Below are 18,690 nucleotides of genomic sequence, written 5' to 3'. Positions count from 1 at the left end.
ATCTTGGCTATAGTAAATAATGCTGCTTTGAGCATTGGGGTGCAGGTATCTTTTTGAATTATTTTTTTGTTTTTTAGGTATATATCCAGGAGTGGAATTGCTGGGTCATGTGGTAGTTCTCTTTTTAGGTTTCTGAGAAACCTCCATAAGAACGTTGCTTTTTTTTCAATCATCTACTGTGCTAGTATCATGATACTAGAAATATAAGTCTGATGTTTAGGGAGAATGGTTGGTTCAATATAGACGAGTAAAGCATGATTGAATATTTAATAGTAAAATGAATGCAGTTGGCTGGAATTCTGCAGTGTTGTAGGGAATGAAAAGATGAGATGGCCCAAGGAGAAAGAGAAAGAAAAATCAAAGAGGCAGAAGAATTATTTAGGAAAGAGTAGTGTTCTAAACATTAAGGAAAGACTTTCACAATTGGAGTGGCGAAGTACTGTGGATACTTAATTGACAATTTGTACTTCACTGTTGTCTTAACAGAGATAGGAAATAGAAGTCAGATTGTAGGACATTTAGGAGGACATGTTAAGTGAGGGCCTAGAAGCAGTGAGTGCCTTGTGCCCTGTAAACGTTTTGGAGATCACGTATAGCCGGTCTGTCCCGTGAATAACACAGCTGAGGGTGCTTTACTGGCCCCTATTTTGGGGTGGGGAGGAGGAATGTCTTGGGACTATATTGTACTACTTTTTTATGAATATTATTTAAATATAGTTTCAAAATTTTGTCACTAACCATAGTCCAGTGAGTCTATGAAAAATGCAGGTAATGGACAGTCCTACTTCAGTTGAATTGCCCCAGGCTTCTCCCTCTTAGGGACACCCTGCATGTATTTCTGTGATAGTTCAGTATCTCAATTTTACAGTTGTCAATTTAGTTCTCCCATTAAAATATAAGCTCCTTAAAGCTCTTTGTTATTGTTGATTTCCCAGTACTTAGCATGATGCCTGACACCTACTACTATTTATTAAGTGAATAAATGAATAGATCAATAGTTTTCTGTGTTTTTTTAAGCAGAAAAGTATTCTAATTTGATGATCTCACAGAATCAAAAAAGTAGAATGTTTCAGGAAAGAGGAATTGATAATCAATTTCAAATGGCAGTAAGATGAGAGTTAAAAACTGATCTTTGGATTTGGCTATTAGGGGTCATTGGTTTCCATAGTAAAAAGTGTTATACAAAATGACTGAAGTAAGAGCCGTATTTAAGTGGATTGAAGAATAAATGGGAAGGGAGAACAAAGAAACAATATGGAAGCTTGTTTTTTTATTTTTTATTTTTTTTAAAATTTATTTATTCTTAATTGAAGGATAATTGCTTTACAGAATTTTGTTGTTTTCTGTCAAACTTCAACATGAATCAGCCATAGGTATAATTAGTTGAAGCTAACGGGAAGAAACTGTTGGAGAAAAATCCAAAGATTCGAGAGAGGGAAGTTCGTTAGCATAGTAATTTAATGTTTTGATTTGAAGATACCTAAGTGTTTCTGCACAGAACTATACAAAAAGATCTTCATGACCCTGATAATCACAATGGTGTAATCACTCACCTAGAGCCAGACATCCTGGAATGTGAAGTCAAGTGGGCCTTAGGAAGCATCACTACGAACAAAGCTAGTGGAGGTGATGGAATTCCAGTTGAGCTCTTTCAAATCCTGAAAGATGATGCTGTGAGAGTGCTGCACTCAATATGCCAGCAGATTTGGAAAACTCAACAGTGACCACAGGACTGGAAAAGGTCTGTTTTCATTCCAATCCCAAAGAAAGGCAATGCCAAAGAATGCTGACACTACCACACAATTGCACTCATCTCACACACTATCAAAGTAATGCTCAAGATTCTCCAAGCCAGACTTCAGCAGTACGTGAACCATGCTCTTCCAGATGTTCAAGCTGGATTTAGAAAAGGCAGAGGAACCAGAGATCAAATTGCCAACATCTGTTGGATCATCGAAAAAGCAAGAAAGTTCCAGAAAAACCTCTACTTCTGCTTTATTGACTGTGCTAAAGCCTTTGACTGTGTGGATCACAACAAACTGGAAAATTCTTCAAGAGATGGGAATACCAGACCACCTCACCTGCCTCCTGAGAAATCTGTATGTAGGTCAAGAAGCAACAGTTAGAACTGGACATGGAACAACAGACTGGTTCCAAATTGGGAAAGGAGTATGTCAAGGCTGTATATTGTCAGCCTGCTTATTTAACTTCTATGCAAAGTACATCATGAGAAACGCTGGGCTGGAAGAAGCACAAGCTGGAATCAAGATTGCCGGGAGAAATATCAATAACCTCAGATGTGCAGATGACACCACCCTTATGGCAGAAAGCGAAGAAGAACTAAAGAGCCTCTTGATGAAAGTGAAAGAGGAGAGTGAAAAAGTTGGCTTAAAGCTCAACATTAGGAAAACGAAGATCATGGCATCTGGTCCCATCACTTCTTGGCAATTAGATGGGGAAACAATGGAAACAGTGTCAGACTTTATTTTTTTGGGCTCCAAAATCACTGCAGATGGTGACTGCAGCCATGAAATTAAAAGATGTTTGTTCCTTGGAAGAAAAATTATGACCAACGTAGACAGCATATTAAAAAGCAGAGACATTATTTTGGCAAAAAAGGTCTGTCTAGTCAAAGCTATGGTTTTTCCAGTGGTCATGTATGGATGTGAGAGTTGGACTATAAAGAAAGCTGAGTGCCGAAGAATGGGCGCTTTTGAACTGTGGTGTTGGAGAAGATTCTTGAGAGTCCCTTGGACTGCGAGGAGATCAAACCAGTCCATCCTAAAGGAAATCAGTCCTGAATATTCATTGGAAGGACTGCTGCTGAAGCTGAAACTCCAATACTTTGGCCACCTGATGCGAAAAGCTGACTTATTTGAAAAGACCCTGATGCTGGGAAAGATTGAAAGTGGGAGGAGAAGGGGACGGCAGAGGATGAGATGGTTGGATGGCATCACTGACTCAATGGATGTGAGTTTGAGTAAACTCTGGGAGTTGGTGATGGACAGGGAAGCCTGGTGTGCTGCAGCCATGGGGTCGCAAAGAGTCAGACACGACTGAGCGACTCAACTAACTGAACTGAAGTATTTCTGCCTGCGTTTCTGGATAATATATTCCTCCCTCTTCCACTTGGTGTTGATGTCGGCATGTCTTTTGAGAGTGTTTTTTGCTGTGCTATTTGGAGCCCCCTAGTGACCAATTTATTAGTGATATATAAATTTTAAAAAGTGTAGTGTCAGTCACTCAGTCATGTTTGACTCTTTGGGATCTGTAGCCTGCCAGTCTCTTCTGTCCATGGGGTTTTCTGGGCAAGAATACAGGAGTGGATTGCCATTTCCTTCTCGAGGGGATCCTCCCAACCCAAGGATCGAACCCAGGTCTCCCACATTACAGCAGGTTCTTCACTGTCTGAACCACCAGGGAAGCCCAATATATAAATAGTAAACCATCAATTAGATCTAATATATCAATTATTTTTTCTGCAGATCATTATTTCTCTGAGGATTAGATGAGGTCGGTATATGTGCCTATAGTACTTAATGATACTTAGCCCTCTTCGTTTTGTTATGGGTCAACACACCTAAACTTACTATAATTCTGTTTCCTTAGTAATAATTCACTATTATAAGACTGTTTGAAAACAGCAGTATATCTTTGTTTTAACTGGTAACAAGTTAAAAGTTGCCATCTTTGTTGTCAACTCTCATTCAGCAATGTTAGATTTAGGTCCGTTGTTGTATTGGAACATCATGTCCAGTTTGAAGATTGTGAAAGAAAAGCCTGAATTATCAAACAAAAAAAGATCTATTATGAAAATAATAACCATTCATCATTCATCACAATACAACTTTTAAAATATAGACATCTTTGAAAAATTGTCTTTAGTCTTGCTTCTCAGTTTTTCTTTCTAGGGTTTTTTTAAGGTTATAAAAATATTTCTGAACAATATAAGGAATATATTTACCTAGTTAGAAAAATCAGTGTGGTTGGTACAGTTGATGCCCTTTGTGTCTACTTTACCTATCACATCCGCATTCTTCCTTCTTGAAGGTAACCACAATCCTGGATTTTGTGTTTTAATCTGAGACATATTTTAAAATTCAACATGTTGATATCATAAGTTGTCTATTCTTCAGATTCCTTCTTTCATTTAAAATTATGTTTGTAAGATATATCCATGTTGATACGTAACTTGTGTTCATTTATTTTTCTGCCATATAGCAGTCATTCTTTGGATATCCCATGACTTATCTCCTCTTCATGGATTTTTAGGTTCGAAAGTTTTTTTTTATAAAGTCCCCCATGATCATTCTTGCACATGTATTCTTGTGTGGATACGTGCAAGCGTTCTCCAGAGCAGAAACTTGGAAGTGGCATTATTTGGTTGTGAGGTATGAGCATTCTCACCTCCACCAGATTGTTTCTCAGAGCTGTGTAAGAGTTCCCCAGCCTTGGGTATGATTAGACTGCTTAACTCTTTCCTAAGTTTGAAAAAATATTTCTTAAAAACAACAACAGAAAAGAAGGCTTGTGTTATAGGATATTTAGAAGATGTACAAAAGTAGAGTGATTAGAGAAGTGTTCCGTCAACCTGCCTGGACATACGGCCCATCTTGTTTAATCTGTAACCTCATCCTGTCTCCCCTCCTGGTGTTCTAAGGAAATTAGGAAATGTCACACCGTTTCACATGCAAACAGTCATTCTGCATCTTTGGCACATAGCCTCTCATATATAGCCTTAGATCCCACTAAAAAAACCCAGTCATCCCTTAATGTTATAAAATACCAAAGTTTCAGTTTTTCCAGTTGCCTTATATTTTTACACTTGTGTCTTCAAATCAAAATCTAAATGAGGTCCACACTTTGTAACTGGTTTCAATCTACAGATTCCCTCTGCTGTCCCTCATAACATCTTCCTGGTTATATTAGTAGTCATTAGTGGCTATTGCCTAGAAAATCCATGACTGCTTAGGGGTCTGTCATTCTTCTGGTGGCTGTTTATTAGCAGAATATCACTGTAAAGAGAGATTTCCTCTCATCATGTATTTGGCCATCTTGAGATTCTCTTAGTAAAGAAAAACAGGGTAAAATGTTTTCCTTTTATTCACCAACTGTTTTGAAACAGTCACAGTATCCTCTGAAGGTGATCACTGAGTGAGTTTGTTTTAGTTGTCTGTGTGAGTTCATGGATACACGCATGTCAGATTTGTTCCAGTCCGTCTCGGTGGTCATCCTGACTGTGTTCAGATTGCCCAGTTTTGGCAGTGGGAGCCTCTTTAAGTTGGCTCCTCAGTTCTTTTGACAGAGTCCTACTAGTCTTCGATTGTTCTCTTGTATGATGAGATGTTGTAGGCTCATCTTGTATATTTCCTGCCCCAAATCTAGAATCAGCCATTTCTCTAAGGAGACTTGGTGTTGCAGCCACCCTCTGCCTATCACATACCAAAATGCCAGTCTCTTAGAAGGAAAGGAAGTGATTATTAGATAGTTTAGGCACAGTGAGCCATTTTTATCAAGGAATAGTGGGAACCCTCCAGAAATCAAAATGCACAAATGCCTGCCAAGGGCCCACATTACAAGCAGGGCTTCTTAAGGATGGTAGTCTCAGGCTTGGTATGTTAACTCTCTTCCGCACAGGTGCCTGCTAGGGATACCACATCCTCCTGATTCTGACCCCACCTCACGCGTCCTCACCATACGCTCCTGCTCACGCTCCTGCGCTAGCTTTCCCTCACCTCCAAACTTCTTGCTCAGGGGCCCAGTACTTGTATCTCAAGTAGAATATGGATAAGAATGCTGGGTAAGGAGTCAGGAACTCAGAAGAGAGACTGATGGAGGTAAACATCTGGTGGGCGTTAGTGATGGAGATGTACATCGGGTAGTCATTAGTCATCATAGCAGATGTACATCTGGAAGTTGTTAGTGATGGAGGCATACATCTGCTAGTTATTAGAAAGAAGGTATTCAGATCCTGAGACTGGATGACAGTTACCTAGGGAGTGAGTCCAGAGAGAGACCCAAGTACTGGGGCCCTGAGCAAGAAGCTGAGGAGATGAGGAGGAGGAGACAGCAAAGGAGGCTGAGAATGAGCGTATGGTGAGGTGTGTGTGAGCTGGGATGAGAATCAGGAGGCTGCAGTATTCCGAAAGCCAGATGAAAGGAAGAAAGGGGTGATCAGTGCTGACAGTCTAAGCTGAAAATGGGGAGTTGACTGATTCCAGTATGGGGGTTACTGGAGACCTTGAAATATGTTTCAGTGGAGTCTTTTGGACCAGTGCTTGATAGGAGTGGATTTAAGAGAAGATGGGGTAAGAGGGAATATAGACAGTTCTTTCAGGGAATTTTGCTGTCGAGGGGAGCAGAAAAGTGGTACAGTGAGTGGAGGAGCAGAGAAGCTGAGGATCAGCAGCATGAGGAATAGTCACAACGTGTTTGTATGTTGATGGAGATGCTCCAGTGAAGAAAGAAAAATCAAGGTGTAGGAGAGAAATGGAGAATTGTTGAAGCCTGGGTAGGAAAGAGGTTATAAGATCTAATGTCTAAGTGAGGAAGAGATGGCCTTAGAAGCACAGAGTTTATTCATAGTAATAAAGTGGGCAAAGTATATGAGTACGACAGAGGTTGGTAGGTATGTTGCTGACAACTTGTAAATGGTCATCAGCTGCACAAGGATAGGGGAGGAGATGCTGAGCTTTAAAGAGTATAAAAGAGTTATCTTGAAAAATGAATGGACAGGGAAAGATAAGGTTTCTGGGTACCACCTTGAGGTTAGTACTAATGATCTTAAAATGAGACTAGTTTTCATTGGGTACAGTTGTAGAGTGGGTGTGATTGAACCAGGGCTTGAGTTTAGCTGGAGAGGAGAGTAGCAGAATTAAAGAAGTATGGTAGGGAGTGATTATAATGACCCTGGAATGTAAGCATTTTAAGGAGGGAAGTGAAGAATGAGGCTATAAGAATGACTTATGATCATTGTGTTCAACATAGATCCCACGTGGTCAAAGAGTTGTCATTGTCCATTTAGAGGGAGTAAGTCAAAGACAGGAGAAAGTAGTCAGTGAGTTGAAAGCTTAAATTGAAATTAAGGAAATGTATAGTGAGGTCACTTAGTCGTGTCTGACTTTTTGTGACCCCATGGACTATAGCCTACCAGGCTCCTCCATCCGTGGGATTTTCCAGGCAAGAGTGCTGGAGTGGATTGCCATTTCCTTCTCCAGGGGATCTTCCCAACCCAGGGATCAAACCCGGGTCTCCTGCATTGTAGGCATACGCTTTACAGTCTGAACCACTGTGGCACTTTTAAGGAAATGTATAGTTATTGTTCGGAGAAGGCAATGGCACCCACTCCAGTACTCTTGCCTGGAAAATCCCATGGATGGAGGAGCCTGGAAGGCTGCAGTCCATGGGGTCGCTGAGGGTTGGGCACGACTGAGCGACTTTACTTTCACTTTTCACTTTCATGCATTGGAGAAGGAAATGGCAACCCACTCCAGTGTTCTTGCCTGGAGAATCCCAGGGATGGGGAGCCTGGTGGGCTGCCGTCTGTGGGGTCACACAGAGTCGGACATGACTGAAGCGACTCAGCAGCAGCAGTAGCAGATAGTTATTGTTAATGATAGGGCATATGATTATGAGAATGAATAACTGAGGTAGGGTGGAGAATAAAATCAGTAGAGGAGAAGAGGACAAGGAACCAAGCGGCCAGCGTATTAGCACGAACACCCACACTGATAGTGAAATCACAAGAATCATAGTCAGATAGGTTATTAAATTAGAAAGAGGTGACCGTGAGCCAATCAAGGACTGATGAGACTGACTGGGGACTGTAGCTGTGGTTTCCTGTATACCGCCATACTTCCATATAGACTTTTCATGGTTTGAAAGCTTCTTACTTTTTTACAAGGGACCCTGTACTCTGATCAAAAGTCCTCAATCATACCATGGCCTTTCATAACCCTGCCTTTTACAGCTGCTTATTCTTTTGTTTAGATGCTTGCAGCTGCAGGACTTGCCTTCCATAGGAGTGTTGTTCCCCAGTAGACTTCTGTTTCCTATCTCTAGTTTACATTCACTGTTTTTTTCTCCTTTTTTTTTTTTTTTAAACCAGACTGACAGTTCCCTTAGGCCAAGGACCTTATTTGTCTTTTTGTCCCTGTAGCACTATCAAAAATTGATCAGCAAACTCTAGGAATGATACTTTTGGAAAGTCAGTTACTATCAAGTCAGTAGTGGTATGAGTCTCTATTTTTATCTCACTAAATATGATGCTTACTTAGATTTACTTATAGCAAGTGCCCACAGTTAATGAAAAAATATTTAAATTATAATGAGTTTCTTTTGTCTGTATATTACAAAATGGCTATTCTTAATCTGTTTGCATTTTAGAGAAGATTAGAAATACAGAAGCAGGGCTTCCCTGCTGGCTCAATAGTGAAGAATCAGCCTGCCAACACAGGAGACACAGGTTTGATCCCTGCTCCAGGAACATCCCATGTGCCGCAGAGCAACTAAACCTGTGTCCCACAACTTCCGAGCCCGTGCTCCTCAACAAGAGGAGCCACCACAAGGCGAAGCCTGCACATCACCACTCGAGAGTAGCCTCTGCTTGCCACAACTGCAGAAAAGCCTGTGCAGAAACGGAAGAACCAGCACAGCCAAAAAACTAAATAAATAAAGTTATTTTAAAAAAACAGAAGCAATTATTGATTGTGCTTATAGATTGAAGATAGATAATATAGTCACTTGTACATTTTGAAAAGAGCCTTGGTTTTTTATTTTCTCCTTACTGGTTCCAGTCTCTATTTTGGGATTTTGAAATTGAGTTCACAGTTGAAGGAAGAAGGCCCTAAAAAGAAAACAAGGGATTTCAAGGTGACTGTAATACAGCTAAACAAATGTTTATTCCCTTCTTTACTAACTTAAATGGTGCAAGTTTTGGGACTCCCCTGTCAGTCCAGTGGGTAAGACTCTGCGCTCCCAATGCAGGGGACATGGGTTTGATCCCTGGAATGAAGACCCTACATGCTGCACTGAGCAGCCAAAAGAAAAAAAAAGAGTGCCAGTTTTTACAACCAGAAGTGAACATGCTAAGAGTTTACTCATTTGTTGTTAGTATGCTTAATTTTATTTTCCTTAAAGAGAGTCTTTATGTGAGTATTTTTTGTGCATATTTTGATTTCTCCTCATGATTACTTATGTATTTGTTATTTTTTAATTGAGTAAGAATATAAATCACCTTTGTTAATTATGTTTTTGATTTATATTACATTTGCTTTGGGGCTGCTGCTGCTGCTGCTAAGTCGCTTCAGTCGTGTCCGACTCTGTGCGACCCCATAGACGGCAGCCCACCAGGCTCCTCTGTCCCTGGGATTCTCCAGGCAAGAACACTGGAGTGGGTTGCCATTTCCTCCTCCAATGCATGCAAGCATACATGCTAAGTCGCTTCAATCATGTCTGACTCTATGCGACCCTATGGTCAGCAGCCCACCATGCTCCTCTGTCTGGGCTATTATAAGTTAATTTCAATATATAAAAATTTCTGACAAATGCTTATTTTGGATTTTTCTTTTTCTTTTTTTTTTCCAGAAACTATGAGTGGAGGATCTCAAGTTCACATTTTTTGGGGTGCTCCAGTCAGTCCACTGGAAATGACAGTCTCACAGGAACCAACTTCTTTAGCGTCCACTGCTGAGACCTGGAAAGAAATTCAGGTTTTGTACAATCACCATTCCTTAAAGCTGAAGGATGAAAAATGCAGGCACAAAAATCTCGAGGACTATCAGGCCCTCAGACCTCTGGGCCTTCCAGATCTTCCTCATGGTCATTTTCCAACAAATTCTATGAGCAGATCTGTTCACATGAAGGATGACACCACACATTGCATTTCTGAAACACAAACTGTAAAGTCCCAGAAGAGTTACCTCTTGGGAATGAGTGATAGAACCAGCTCCAGTGAGCAAATATGTGGATTTACGGGAGGAGTTCAGCATATTACTGAAGAAGAAAAGTATCAAAATCTTTCCAGTGAACTTAAGAAAACCGCAAATGAACAGCATGATCAATCAAACATATGTGGTCAGAACATTCCAAAAAATTCCTTTCATTTAGATCATAAGTGTGCAGCTATATTGGATGTGGTCTGTGGTGCTGAACAGACCAACATGCCAGAAGCTGTCCTCCGTGCACCAACAGAGCATCATGAAATGCAGAACCAGTGTCTGGAGCTCTTTCCCTCCAACACAGTAGACAAACCAAGGCCTAAAGGAACAGTTGGGAAGGTGGCAGGTCTTAAGATATCCACTGATACTGAATTTCTTAGTATAATGACCTCCAGCCAGGTTGCTTTTTTAGCTCAAAGGAAGTATAAAGGACAGAAGTCTATGAATAAAGGGACCATAGACATGGAGACTGAACCAGAAGCAAGTTATGGGGAAATCAGAATAACTGAGGATAATTTGATTCAGTCCAAAGATGATTCTGCAGAAGGAAATGAAGATGGACAGAACCAAGCCTGTTCCCTTGAACTTTTTAGTCCTGTTTGTCCTGAAACAAAAAGTAGCCACACTGTCTTAAACGCTGATAAGGATCTTGAAGAAAATATAGGATCTCAAGAACTTTTCAATTTTGATGATAAATTTCAACCAAATGAGATACGCATTGAGTCATGTAACTCAGGAATACTGTGTTCTCAACTAAATACCTTCCATAAAAGTTCTGGTAAGAGAAGTTGGACCTCTGAAGATAAATCAGGCCATCCTCAGGCTCTATCTGAAGTCCCCCACATAGCTAAGAAAATTAAGTTGTTTTCTAATGAGAGAGATCATACTGTAACAGTGGACCAGAGGAGCATGTCTGGATTTAAGGGCATTAAAAAAACCTCATTAATAAAAAACTGTGATTCTGAACATCAGAAATACAATTGCTTAGTCATGGTGTTATCTCCATGTCACATGAAAGAAATAAATATAAAATCTGGACCAAATTCTGGCTCTAAAGTGCCTTTAGCAACAATTGTGGTAACTGACCAATCAGAAATTAAGAAGAAGGTGTTTCTGTGGAGGACTGCAGCATTCTGGGGACTTACTGTGTTTCTTGGAGATATAATTTTACTCACAGGTAAGGTCATCGTGGGAAGTATCTTTTTATTTTACAAAGCTGTTGTTTTTCTCCCCCTCCCACTTTAGTCCTTTAAGGATTCTTTGCTTACCATTTGCTCCTTAGGGTTCGAGCATGATAGAGTCCCTCAGAGCATCTGTGTTGGTCTCCTCATCCCTGCCCTGCCATTTCTGGGTGTTTATCTGTCCTTCTTTGTTCTGTCCCTCCTTCCCCCTGTCCCTCCTGTTCCTCCTCCTCTTTGAGAAGTCTTCTCTGGTTTCTCCTCCTTTCATTCACCATGCTAGCATTCACGTTGTGTCTCATCGGGCTCTTTCTTTATTTTCTTACAGTTTCATTTATGTATGTCTTATTTGTAACCCTTTTCTTTAGCTGTGTTAACAGGACGACATTTCTACTATTCCGTGCCTAGTGAAGCTGTGCACACTACATTCTTACTGAGGGAACATGGAATTTCTATTGCCTTTTTAAATTATTAAAATTACCAAAGACCCTTGAACTGCACGGGCGCCTTTATGTGTGTGTGTGTTTTTCAGTAGTGAACACTCCAGTGCTCCACCATTGCTGGTTGAATCCATGGATGCAGAAGAGCAAGAGACTCAGAGGGCTGGCTAAAGCAATAGATGGGTCAACTCTGTGCTATCCAGGGGTCACTGCTGATCACATTTGGAAATTTGGAAAGGAGAAACTGCCGCTATTATACCAGCCGCATGTAACTGCTAGTGGAGTGTGGGAGTTTTGCCTTCCAGTTACCTTGCCTGTGCTCCTCAATCACGTCTGCATATGGATAATGATGGACATTCACTGGGAACTTAGTCCCTGTTTTAGACGTTACATATCTTTCAACTCATTATGTAACAATTGTATGAGGGGAGCACTGCTTACCTTCCCCATTTTTCAGCTTGAAAATACAGACCCAGGGAAGTGAAGTAACTTACCTGCTGTCAGCCAGCTAGGAGGTGGCAAATCAGGGCTTCACCCAGACTCTAGAATCCCTACTCTCAATAAATAGTTGTAATCATGAAAAGCTGGAATCAAGATTGCCAGGAAAAATATCAATAACCTCAGATATGCAGATGACAGCACCCTTATGGCAGAAAGTGAAGAGGAACTAAAGAGCCTCTTGATGAAAGTGAAAGAGGAGAGTGAAAAAGTTGGCTTAAAGCTCAACATTCAGAAAACGAAGATCATGGCATCTGGTCCCATCACTTCATGGGAAATAGATGGGGAAACAGTGGAAACAGTGGCAGACTTTATTTTTGGGGGCTCCAAAATGACTGCAGATGGTGACTGCAGCCATGCAATCAAAAGACACTTACTCCTTGGAAGGAAAGTTATGACCAACCTAGATAGCATATTCAAAAGCAGAGACATTACTTTGCCAACAAAGGTCCGTCTAGTCAAGGCTATGGTTTTTCCAGTGGCCGGGTATGGATGTGACAGTTGGACTGTGAAGAAGGCTGAGCACCGAAGAATTGATGCTTTTGAACTGTGGTGTTGGAGAAGACTCTTTGAGAGTCCCTTGGACTGCAAGGAGATCCAACCAGTCCATTCTGAAGGAGATCAGCCCTGGGATTTCTTTGGAAGGAATGATGTTGAAGCTGAAACTTCAGTACTTTGGCCACCTCATGCGAAGAGTTGACTCATTGGAAAAGACTCTGATGCTGGGAGGGATTGGGGGCAGGAGGAGAAGGGGATGACAGAGGATGAGATGGCTGGGTGGCATCACCAACTCGATGAACTTGAGTTTGAGGAGATTCCGGGAGGGTGATGGACAGGGAGGCCTTGTGTGCTGCGATTCGTGGGGTTGCAAAGAGTTGGACATGACTGAGCGACTGAACTGAACTGAATCATGAAAAATGATTTGTATCCTACTTTTTCACCTGAAAAACAAAATCTAACAGCGTGTTGCATGTCCTATATTGATTTACACATAGTGTATTAGAGCAGAGATACCAGTCATCTTAAGAATGAATCCTACACCAGTACAAAGTTGATTAAGCTTTATAACATATGTAAAGAAACAATGTGGTAGGGAAGAGGTGTGGGTCAGCTTTAAAAGCTTAGAAAGAGAAAATATCAAGGCAGTCATTGGTAATTCCTGCCAGATGGTTTGTGGAGGGAGTGAGAACCTTAGCCAGTATACTTTGGTATTTGTGTAACATCGTCAGGTACAGCCTCTACTGGAGAGTTGAGCACAGGTTGTATCAGCTTTGCATAGTCTTGTCCCACGGGTGGTATCTTCTTTGTTGGCAGCTCAAGTCATCCAACTTGCTGTTTTCTGATTCAGTGCTTGCCGAGCAGCCCTTTGCTTATGACTCGGCTTCCAAGATGTAAAACTACCTACAAGGTGAGAGCAGGCTGCAAGTGTTTCTTTGGCAGTTTTGTATATTTAAACAAAAATGTAGTGTTCTGTTGTTTTTGTTTGTTTGTTTGTCTCATTAACTTATTTGAATACAAGCTTGTGCTACAGAGCCGAAATCTATTTTTGGAGTGCTGAAGAAAATGAGGTTCCCAAGACCGTAAAGAGTAGGTTAGACCCTGGACCACAATTACTTTACCAAGGCATTGCTGTCATTGTATGAGCCTCCCAGGAGGCCTGTTCTAGCAGATGGAAACTCAACCCAACTATCTCTCTTTTTCCCTAGTGTCCATACAGTTGATAACAAGTAGGTAACATTCTGTGAGGTCACTTTACCAAAGTTTACTTAACCATTTTCCTGTTATAGAATGTTTAGATTATTTCTGTGGGCACCAGTTTTTTAAAATGTTTTTTTTGTTTTGTTTGTTTGTTTCTGTTTTGCTTTATTTCCTTAGTTAAAAAAAATAGTTTAAAAAATAGTTTACAGATATCTAGTTTCTTTTATTTGTGTGGAACAGATGAAAACTTTGTGGAAAGAGAAATTGGTACTTTTCTGTTTTCCAAGTTAGGCAGTGAGATTACATTTACAGAGAAATGTATGAATGAAATCCCACTTTAATTAATAGCGTCCAGTTGCAGATGATTATCGCAGAAGGCAATGGCACCCCACTCCAGTACTCTTGCCTGGAAAATCCCATGGACGGAGGAGCCTGGTGGGCTGCAGTCCATGGGGTCGCTAAGAGTCAGGCACGACTGAGCGACTTCCCTTTCACTTTTCACTTTCATGCGTTGGAGAAGGCAATGGCAACCCACTCCAGTATTCTTGCCTGGAGAATCCCAGGGACAGAGGAGCTTAGTGGGCTGCTGTCTATGGGGTCGCACAGAGTCGGACACGACTGAAGTGACTTAGCAGCAGCAGCAGATGATTATATCTCTATTGGATATCTCATACTACCTACTGATACCCACCCAAAACTGAACAATCCTGTGTGACAGATGGATTCCAAATCACATTCCATTCAGCAATGGATATTTTTCTACTACACTTTAGCCATAGATTGAAAAGATGCTCTAAATATGGTCTGTATAGTCTCTAAGGAGACTAGTGACGAGAGTTAAAAGAGAAGGCCTGGGACCTACCTGGGAAACCAGTACATAAAGAGCAAATAGAAAACCGTATCAGTGAATGGGCCAAGAAAGGTGGGGCACGGGCTGAATTCTTAACTCCCCTCCATCTGGTCCCCAGTGTTTAACATTTTACCAGTCTGAACGTAGGTTTTACAATATGGTTTTCTGAAAGTTCTTGAAATTCCTTGTTTGTTCCTTTCTGAAGAGCAGGCATCCCGAAGGTCAGATCCTGAAAAGCCTCGGATGCTGTGCTGGTTGTCCCTGACCAGGCCATGGGGAGCCACTGAGGGTGTTTTTAATCAAGTCAGTGGATCACATCAATGTCCTTGATGAATCATTCGTTAGCGTCATGGGACATGGATTGGAGATAGGAAGGGTACCTGCTTGGAGAGAGAAGAATGTTTGATGCAAAACAGTAGCCGTGGCAGGGCTGCGGGCAGAGTCCAGAGGCGGAGTCAACAGTTGGGTCGAGACAAAGATGGAAAGGAGAAGTAGAAGTTCAGGATGATGTCATGTTCCAATTAAGCGACTTAACAGCAGCAGCAGCATAGTGCCAACAGATGAGACGGGGCATACAAGAAGAAAAGCGGGTTCGAGCAAGGCTGAGTTTGGGGAGCTAATGGGATATCCAGTCAGGAATGTCAGTTAGGCAGTTGTGGATAAAGGGGTAAATGGGTTTGAAGATGAGGAGAGGATCTGGGATATAAATTTGGAAGTAACTACTTGGAAATTATGCATCCGTGTTTCTCTATGATTATTTTGCTGCCATTTGTGTATCTTCATACCTCTAACATTTTACACACTGATTATATCCTGCCCGGGATGGATCTGTCTCTGTCTTATACTTAATTTTTGTTCTACCTAGAATTGTTTCTCCCAGTTGGTGTGTTTAGTTCCACTGTTTCTTTTTCCATCTTAGATCATGCAGCTCTCTTTTTCCTGGGAAGTGTTCCTTACCTTCAAAGTATTTCATTTTTAACATCTATAGAAGATAACTATCATTCAGTTTAGGGAAAAATAATCAAAGTTCTGTAAGAATGTCTTATATTTATATATGGCTTATAGCAGAGGAAATAAATGCATACTAAATATGTTTTACTCTTCTAGGAACTACTGCTTTGGAACCCTGCTTTGCTTGCTGATCCTAAATGATTTAATTTATCAGAAATATATATTACACATTTGCCTTAAGTGAACAAACCGATAAAATTTTCTCTGTGGAGTAGAGCTTCCATATTGAGGTTATTTGAATATACAGAAGAAATTTTGTTATTTTACCTACATACAGACATTCCTAGGTTCAGAGATCAAATTTGCTATTTTATCATTTTATGCCTTTAGGGAGAGCATTTACCCTATTTGGACTTCAGTTACCTGGCATATGAGAGGCACGCATGGTATTTTGCTATGATGAATACATTAATCCTAGTGTGATGGAATTTTTAGCATGATTAGAACTTTTTTCCCCCTTTCTAGATGTCACTATCCATGAGGATCACTGGATTGGTGAGACAGTACTGCAATCAACATTTACCAGTCAGTTATTAAATCTTGGGAGTTATTCATCTGTCCAGCCCGAAGAATGTAAGACATATTTTAAATTTAAATATAATAATTTCTTAGTATTTAAAGTATATACACATATTGAGAAAAAGTAGAGTTAAAATGGCAATGCTACAAAATATTTTCTAAATGGTTAGCTGAAAGGTATTGATTTATTTTCAGTAAGAATGAAAATAGAATTTATAAAAATCAACTTGTACAGTATAAATCATATTTATTTTAAGAAATATTGGGGTTCATGATTTGTTTTCTTTTTCTTAGAGTCAATGTTGTCGTGATTCTTAACCTTTTAGGGAGTCATAGACCTCTTTGAGAAGCTGTGTGCCGTTTCTTAAGAAAAATAGACTTAAGTAGGGAGATATAAAATTTTTCATATCATTCCAAGTGATTCCATGGACCTCTGAAGTTCTTCCATAGAATTTCCGAGCCCCTGGAATTCTGGAGGTAATGAAAAGAGGAGGTTGTATGACAAATACATGTTTAGCTTTATAAGAAATTGCCAAACTATTTTGCAGAGTGGCTGTACCACTTAAACTTCCTACCAGCCACGTATCTTGTAGTTTCTCTGCATCCTTGTCAGCATTTGGTATTGTCCTATGTTAAAGTTTTAGCCATCCTGATCACTGTGCAGTGGCATCTCGTTGTGGTGCTGACTTGCATTTCTCTAATGGCACAAGGCAGACCTAATAGACAGAAAATCACTAAGAAATAAGAGGTCTAAACAGTGCAGTGAGCGCTGTAGATCTCATGGATAAGGCGCATCTTCCGGGTGTAAGCTGACTTCTCCATTCTAATGACGGAAATGTGCCTTTTTGTCATGTGTGCACAGTACAGTCAGAAAGATTGATCCCAGTAGGTCATAAAGAAAACGTTAATAATTTCTATAAGCTGGAGTTATTACAAACATACTGGTCAAATGCTATAAAACTTGAATTTATTTCTTTTTAATTTTTTATACTGTGATTTATTTATTGACGGTGCTGGGTCTTTGTGGCTGCATACGGGCTTCTTTCTAGGTGTGCTGTGCAGGCTGCTTATTGTGGTGGCTTCTCTCATCGCGGAGCGCAAGCTCTGGGGCACACAGGATCCAGTAGTTACAGCACGTGGGCTGAGTAGTTGCAGTTCCTGGGCTCTAAGCACAGGCTCAGTAGCTGTGCACAGGCTTAATTGCTCTGCGGCATGAGGGATCCTCCTAAACCAGGGATCGAACCTGTGTCTCCTACATTAGCAGGTGGATTCTTTACCACTGAGCCACCAGGGAAGTCCAAAAACTAGAATTGATTGACAACAGCGGCAGCAGGTCCTATATCTGGAAATTTTATACCTGCTTAACAAATTTTGAGTGAAAAAGGAAACGCAAACTGATATTATAGAGTTAAAAAATATAATAATGAAAACACTGCATGTCAGAATATCTGGGATGCATTTAAGGAAAATTATCAAAGAAAAATTTATTAGCTGAATTCTTTTTTATCAATAATAATAAAAGAATAAAAATACATGAATTAAATTCTAAACTCTGATACCTAGCAAAAGGACAACAAAGTAAAGCAGAGAAACAAGGAATGAAATAGTAAAGGTAAAAGCAGTAATTAATAAGAATGGGCATTTTAAAATGATAAATAATTTTAATAATAAAATCTTGTTTCCAAAAAAATAGATGAACCAGTTAGTTAATTTGATCAAGAAAAAAGGGAGACATGCACGTCAGTGTGTTTTGCAGCACTGTCTGTAAAATAGCCAAGACAATGTCCACTGATAAGAGGAATGGATAAAGAACATGTGGTGCGTGTGTACAATGGAATATTACGTCCATAAAAATGAATGAAAGTATGCCATTTGCAGCAACATGGATAGACCGAGATTATTTACTGAATGAAGTAAATCGGATAGAAAAAGACGACTATATGGTATCACTCATATGTGGAATCTTTACGTTTTTAAAAAGTGATGCAAATGAACTAATTTGCAAAAGTGAAATAGACTTACAGACATTGAAAACAAACATGGTCACCAAAGGGGGAATTCAGGGAGAAGGGATAAATCAGGTATGCTTGGGATTAACATACACAGGCTACTATATATGAGATAGACAACCAGCAAGAACCTACTGTACAGCGCAGGAAGCTGTATTCAATATTCTGTGATAACATATATGAAAAAAGTGTCTGAAAAAGAATGAATGTATGTAAATAGAATAGGGAAATACAGATAGCCAAAACTGATCCCATTAGAGAAAGAAAGTTTAAACTCACCAGTTTCTATAGAAGAAATAGAGAAAATTACTAAGGAACTACCATATAAAAGAGGGGCAGGTCTGAAAATAGTTTCACAGGAAATTCTACCCAACCTTCAAAGCCAGATAATTCCAATACTGTATAAATTAGTCCAGAGTATTGAAGGAGAACATTCCTAATTCCTTTTATAAAGCAAATATAACACTAGCACCTAAACCAAATAAAGACATTACAAATAAAAATAGAGACCAGTATTATATATGATTATTGATGTAAAAAGTCTAAACA

At 40.1% G+C, this 18,690-nt stretch overlaps 1 protein-coding gene across 1 annotated transcript in view; it reads left to right on the top strand.

The window, feature by feature from the left end:
* The first annotated feature begins 9,590 nt into the window (after nucleotides 1–9,590).
* Nucleotides 9,591–18,690, top strand: part of SHLD2 (shieldin complex subunit 2) — a 41,070-nt gene continuing 31,970 nt past the window's right edge. Inside the window, exons 1-2 of the mRNA XM_052639673.1 lie at nucleotides 9,591–10,074; nucleotides 16,079–16,186. Of these exons, the coding sequence (XP_052495633.1) occupies nucleotides 9,591–10,074; nucleotides 16,079–16,186 (592 nt within the window). The remainder of the gene's footprint in view (nucleotides 10,075–16,078; nucleotides 16,187–18,690) is intronic.

This window comes from Budorcas taxicolor, chromosome 5, assembly GCF_023091745.1.
Source record: "Budorcas taxicolor isolate Tak-1 chromosome 5, Takin1.1, whole genome shotgun sequence".
Taxonomy (NCBI): Eukaryota; Metazoa; Chordata; class Mammalia; order Artiodactyla; family Bovidae; genus Budorcas; species Budorcas taxicolor.
The sequence above is the reverse complement of the archived record's forward strand: the minus strand, read 5'-3'. Positions and strand labels throughout refer to the sequence as shown.